This window comes from Haliaeetus leucocephalus, unplaced genomic scaffold, assembly GCF_000737465.1.
Source record: "Haliaeetus leucocephalus isolate CR32 unplaced genomic scaffold, Haliaeetus_leucocephalus-4.0 Scaffold163, whole genome shotgun sequence".
Taxonomy (NCBI): domain Eukaryota; kingdom Metazoa; phylum Chordata; class Aves; order Accipitriformes; family Accipitridae; genus Haliaeetus; species Haliaeetus leucocephalus.
The window spans coordinates 1944271-1950270 of NW_010972599.1; the positions used below are offsets into that span (position 1 = coordinate 1944271).

General features: G+C 38.5%; 1 protein-coding gene across 1 annotated transcript in view; it reads left to right on the forward strand.

Moving 5' to 3' along the window:
* Window positions 1-5669, forward strand: part of CACNB4 (calcium channel, voltage-dependent, beta 4 subunit) — a 104103-nt gene extending 98434 nt beyond the window's left edge. Inside the window, exons 12-13 of the mRNA XM_010563078.1 lie at window positions 396-581; window positions 4624-5669. Coding sequence (XP_010561380.1) covers window positions 396-581; window positions 4624-4884 — 447 coding nt within the window. The 3' untranslated portion in view covers window positions 4885-5669. The remainder of the gene's footprint in view (window positions 1-395; window positions 582-4623) is intronic.
* The last annotated feature ends 331 nt before the right edge of the window (window positions 5670-6000 follow it).

The window sequence follows — 6000 nt, forward strand, 5'->3', positions numbered from 1 at the left end:
GGGGCATCATCACTCTGGAAATGTGTTCACAATGAGGATGAGAGAAGTATGCATGAGGCCGTGGGTCCAAAACCAATGCAAAGCACCCCTGTGTTACTCTGACACCTAGCTTCAGTTCCTATCTTAGAGCAAAATAAATTCATTAAAGGAGTCTTGTGCCTTTGAGTGTGGTAGGGCTCACGCAGTGTCTAGTGAACCTCGCTGAAAGGATACAGTGACTTCTGAGAGCTTTGGCTTTTGATCACCTTATAAGCCCACTTGTGTAACTTTCTTTTGCAATCCCGTGCTCTGATTCTTATTTACTGAATTTTAAAGGATTAGCGTGATGAGAATTGTTAAACAACTCTTTCTTTTCATCAATAACATTGTAACGAACCAAACTTTGTTGTGATCAGGAAATGTTTGATGTAATTTTGGATGAAAATCAGCTTGAAGATGCTTGCGAACACTTGGCAGAATACCTTGAGGCATACTGGCGTGCTACTCACACCACCAGTAGCACACCCATGACTCCTCTCCTTGGACGAAATTTAGGATCCACTGCACTTTCACCATATCCTGCTGCAATCTCTGGATTACAGGTATGAAAATACATTTCAGCCCCAAACACCAGTGCAGATCAGGTGGGGTTTTTTAATCTATGGGAAAATAGTGTAATATGTCTTATATAGCATAACTTATATTTGCTTCATTAGTTATTATTCACTGTTTGGCTACTGCCAGCAGTAAGAAGGCAAGCTAAGGCCCATAATCGGTGAAGAAGCAGTTAGTCAGCTGAGTGCTGAAGCACTGTGACTGCTCTGCTTGCTCTTTAACGGGAAGTAAAACGGCCATAAATTTTCTGGCAAGGAGTGAGTTCTTGAGGAAGAGTTAAATGACACTCTGTTAAGTGGTATTGTAGCCATATTAGAAAATGGCCTTTTTTGACCTGGAAAAAACATCACTGCAAATGAGACCCTGTAAGATTGAGAATATGCATGTACAGTGTGTCACAGCAGTTGAGCTAACAGCTACTGTATTTAAGAATGCAGAACAGTGTCTGTAATGATCCCTTTTATTTCTACCCTCATATCTTCACAAAACATTCACTTTTGGGTGAAAAACTTCCATGCTTGTCTCTTGTATCAGCAAAATGCCTTCACCTTTTTGAGTTCTTTGAGTGTGAATAAAATACATTTTTTTTACCCATTCAAAAAAATTCTGACCATTTTTTTCCACAGGGATAGCTCAAAAACGGCTGAACTTTGAAACTTCAAACGTGGCATGTAAATAGTCCTTAATGAGAAGTACGTGCTTTACTAAGTTTGAAAACAGAAAATGTTTTTTATTAATAGTTACGAATGCTTGAGAAGATCAGGATTGCAGCGAACTTCTAAGTCTGAAAGTTTCAGAAGGAGTTCTGTATGTGTGTGACTTTCTAGGAGTGTGCACTTTCTAATGTATGTCAAAAGTAGAGTTGAGCAAATTACATTTAATGAATAATTCACCTGACAAACGTAACCTCTGTTCTGCTTGTAGAGTATCTGGAAGCAGGTAACAATTTTTAAGGAAATGATGCATTGTTCAGTGTTTTCAATTAACATAAAGCTGTTTTTTCTGTGAGTGAATTGCACTTCACTGAAGGTGCATGATACTTGATATTCACATTTCTAATGCTGTGCTTGATTTTATTAGGATCAGTAAGCCACTGTTTCCTGACTGGCTGAATGCACAAGCACTGTTCTATTACTAATAACATGCACATGTAAACTGTTGTTTCCATTTTCACTTGCCTTAAAATTTCAGTTTTCCATCCCTTCATGACAATAAAATGCCATCTGCAGAACTTTCACCTCTTCAGTTTCATTTTGAAAACTGGGTGTATCCACAGAATTTTTTTCAGGCATTTATTTCTCTCTGATCAATGGACACCAGCAGTAACTGTGAAATGTTGCTCCATTTACTTAGGGAAAACTCACACTGAAGATGAAAATCACCCCTGTGCAGTGGGCTGGCTGAAGGTATGCATCACTTAATCCCCACTTCACCCTAATTGTGAAGGCTTAGGTGGGACTTGAATGGTGCTAGTTCTCTGCAGAGGGGTAAATTTCTCCCTGAGTGAATGATGCCCAACTAGAGACTGCAGGATTTGGCTTTCAGTGCCACTTAACTGTTCAGGCCCATTTAAAGAGTTCTGGTGTTTTACATGGTTATCTTGCAGTAAAGACTTCCATCATCTGAAGTGCTTATCCACCTAGAGGTTTTATACTAATTCAAGCCTTCGGAAGGATTTGAATCAGTTTTAACTGTAATGATGTGGTATGGTAATTACAAAGCACTCATGCAAATCCTAGGAATTAAACTAGCTTAGGTGCTTATGATACATTAAGAATTTATACTTCTTATGACCTTGTGACTCCTTCTTGCCTGATACCTCGGAGAGCTGAATACCAAAAGCCCAGAGCCTCGTGTAACAGTCACACCTGAGAATGATACAGATTTGCTGGGACAATCTGTACATACTTCATCTAATTGGGACTTAGGAGTATTCCTTTTTTACTTGATTGTGGCCTGGACTTCAGTTTACTGAAGATCGAAACTACTGATTTAACTTAAGTCTTTGGGCTTCACAAAGGTCATCAGGGTGAAATTAAATGGCATAGATACAGAAGAGTCAGAGTAAAAGAGAGGGTACAGGTGACAGCATGCTCCAGCTGTATCCCATCACACCGTGTGTGGTACACCTGCCAAATCCGGTGGTCATTTGATCCTTGGTCATGACCTTGCCAAAAAGGGGCAGATGTTGATGTTGAGCTCTGTGTTTGCAGTCCTCAATAGGAAGAGTAAATTTTGTCATTGCTGACTCCTAGGGGCCAGTTGTTTGCCTTTGTAGCTAATCCCTGGGTAGCTCTAAACCTATACAGTTTGGTCTAATTTCAGAGAATGGACTTAAATCCTGTAGTTCAAGTTTTGGGGATATGTGTTTCTTAGGCTCCAGGGGATTTGCATTTTAAGTCTGTTACTGCAGAAAACATAATGCAGCTTATCATTCCAATTGCACTGCAGGATCAAAAGTTATTTGGGGCATAAGACCAGCACGTAACCACACCAGTTTTATGCCATGCTTACACCTCTCGGGAGGTTAATAGCGGGATCAGAACGACTACACAATCGAGGCAGGGAAACAGGAAGGTTTCTAGAAAGGAGCAGGTTGCAGCCAGAGAGGTAAATTACTACAGGGAAGATAGAGGGTGTGAGCACAGAAAGTTAAAGTTGCAACTGATTAGGTGATTATATATCAAAATTGCATGTCTAGGTCAAATAAATATGGGAAGTATATTTGTGAAGAAAATATGTGGACTTTGACATATAATCACTACTAAAACAGGATGCTATAAGGAAAACTTGGGGATAATGTGGTAGAAGTTGCTACCCAGTAGCTGAGTGTGTGAATCTGCAGAAGGGCACTTTTCCACACCAGCTCGTTATGTGGAATCTCTCAGTGAATAACCTTGGTAGCATCGATCCACACAAAGAGATACGACATCGTATCTGCTGTGCTGTAAATGTATACCCTTCTGCACAGTTACTTCCCCTTGCAGACAAGCCTTTTGTTATAAATTATGCAGCTGAACAGTTGCCATACAGAGAGGGTGTAGCAATAGGAGGAAGGTTTTATAGCGCAGAGAGCATCGGCCAGAATTCAGAACTGAGGGGAGCAGACGATGCTGTCTGTGCGCAGGAACCTGAGGCCACGAGAGTGCAACTGTCGCGGCAGCATTCTCTTGGCAGTTACAGGATCAGAAGAATGACATTGGGTGTGTAATCTAGAGAAGGAAAAGTATTGACCGGGTTCGTTCTGAGAGTATGGATGGGTATACTTTTGAGAGGTTTAATGTGTGATGACAGCAAACAAATTTTTTTTAGGCTATTTCTTCATTGTGCCAGTTCACTGGCAAAAAATATGAACTAATTTTGTTCATGTGACAAATGTAGCATATTATCATTACAGGAACGTGAGGATAGCAAAGGCTAAACCTTTTAATTAATAAATTATCTTAGAAAAGGATTTTCTGTCAACATATTTAAAGTATTTATTATGTTTTAGTTGAAAGAATTTGTTCATATCTAATAATTTTAGCCACCCCTTAGCTGCCTGGTTAGGAGTCCATCATTTGTTTGGTCATATGAAGGTTTTTAAATAAGGCTCAGAGCTGCACCTTTAAAAAAAAAAACAAAACAAACAAACAAACAAAAATCCAAGAAACATCTTCAGATGTTTTCTAAAACCACATAAATCAATGCTCAAAATTTTCTAAGCAGAATAGAAGCATGAATGTTACGTTCATGATCAGAGAAAAGTGATAAATGCTGAATACATCAGCTCACTTTTCATGCTAAATGGCCTGTGATATTTAACAAAGTGAATACCTTAAGGTACACATTGTAATACTGTGTTTGGTCTGCTTTCAGCTCTAGGAACCAGACAATTCTTGTAACCCATTCCTGTAGCATACAGACTTTAATATAAAATGAATAACACAAAAGTGGATGGATTCTGAAAGACCTCAGAATAAGTCTCAAGCTAAAAAATGTAAAATACTCTTTGTATGTATTAATGCTTGGATTCTTTGGCACTTGTAGAGCCAACGTATGAGGCACAGCAGCCATTCTACAGAGAACTCTCCAATTGAGCGACGAAGTCTAATGACCTCAGATGAAAATTATCACAACGAAAGGGCTCGGAAGAGCAGGAACCGCTTGTCTTCCAGTTCCCAACACAGCCGAGATCACTATCCTCTAGTGGAAGAAGAATACTCTGACTCGTACCAGGACACTTACAAACCCCATAGGAACCGAGGATCCCCTGGAGGATATAGCCATGATTCACGACACAGGCTTTGAGTTCAAGAACCTGGGGAAAAATAGTATTCATCAGTTGATAACTTGCCATAACGTAGCTAGGAAAAAAAAAAATCATCTTAATTTGGCAGGTGTAACGCGGTTATACTGAAGTTGCACTCTGCTGTCATTTGATGTTAAGTAGGGGGCAAAAAAAAGTTACCATGCCCTTATGTTTATGCCCGATCATATAGATTGTTTTTTGGGTTGGTTTTTTTTTTTTTTTTTAGTACAGCATTTGCATTTATAGCCATACTTTTTCTTGTTGTTAGATATTAGACACATCCGTTTGTAATTTAGGGTACTTATCAAGGCACTTATAACATAATTTCCTGTGCTGGAAATTCCAAGTGACCAGTTCCAGTTGGAACCAATTTATAAACCAATTCCTGTTGGAATTTGGGTGAATTGACTGGAAAGTCGACTTGAGCATGTTGCAATCAATTGAAGAAAAAAAAAAAAGAAAAATCTGAAAATTACAAACCACTAGAAGCCAGAAAGTCAGCTACAGTATTTGTTTGCTGGAAGCTCAATTTACATTTGAAGTTAGAATAAAAGGATTTATTCTAACTACTTATTTCCAGAATGGCTTATTCAGACAAACCAAATGTAAACTATTGAGAGTGCCAAATATCACAAATTATTGCAGCAGTTACAAAATACTTTCCAGTTTGAAATTATTTTTAGACCTGGCATGAATGTTGCAGCAAAATGATTTCTTTAGTTTAGCCAGTACTGACATTTTTGTTGTGGTCAGCAATGATGAACTGTGACAGGATAAGGGGAAATAGAAACAGGAAAATGAACAACCTTAAGAATAGTTTGTATGGTTAGAGGTTGAGAATAGTCTTTTTTTTTTTCTCGTTTACCTGAATACAGCTAGTATTCCCAAAATGGAACATTAGTGTATAGATACATAATATTTTTTCTCCCATTTTTAGTATTCTGCCTTTTTAAATGGAAAACAATACACTCTTCTTACCCAGTGTGTAGAGTACCTACATTCCAGTACATCTGAGTACCTACTTATATGTTACATCTTTCAAAATCCATCTTTGAATGTCTGAAAATTCCAGCATCGCACAAGAACTCTCCAGAAGATCAGTTCAAATTTCAGTA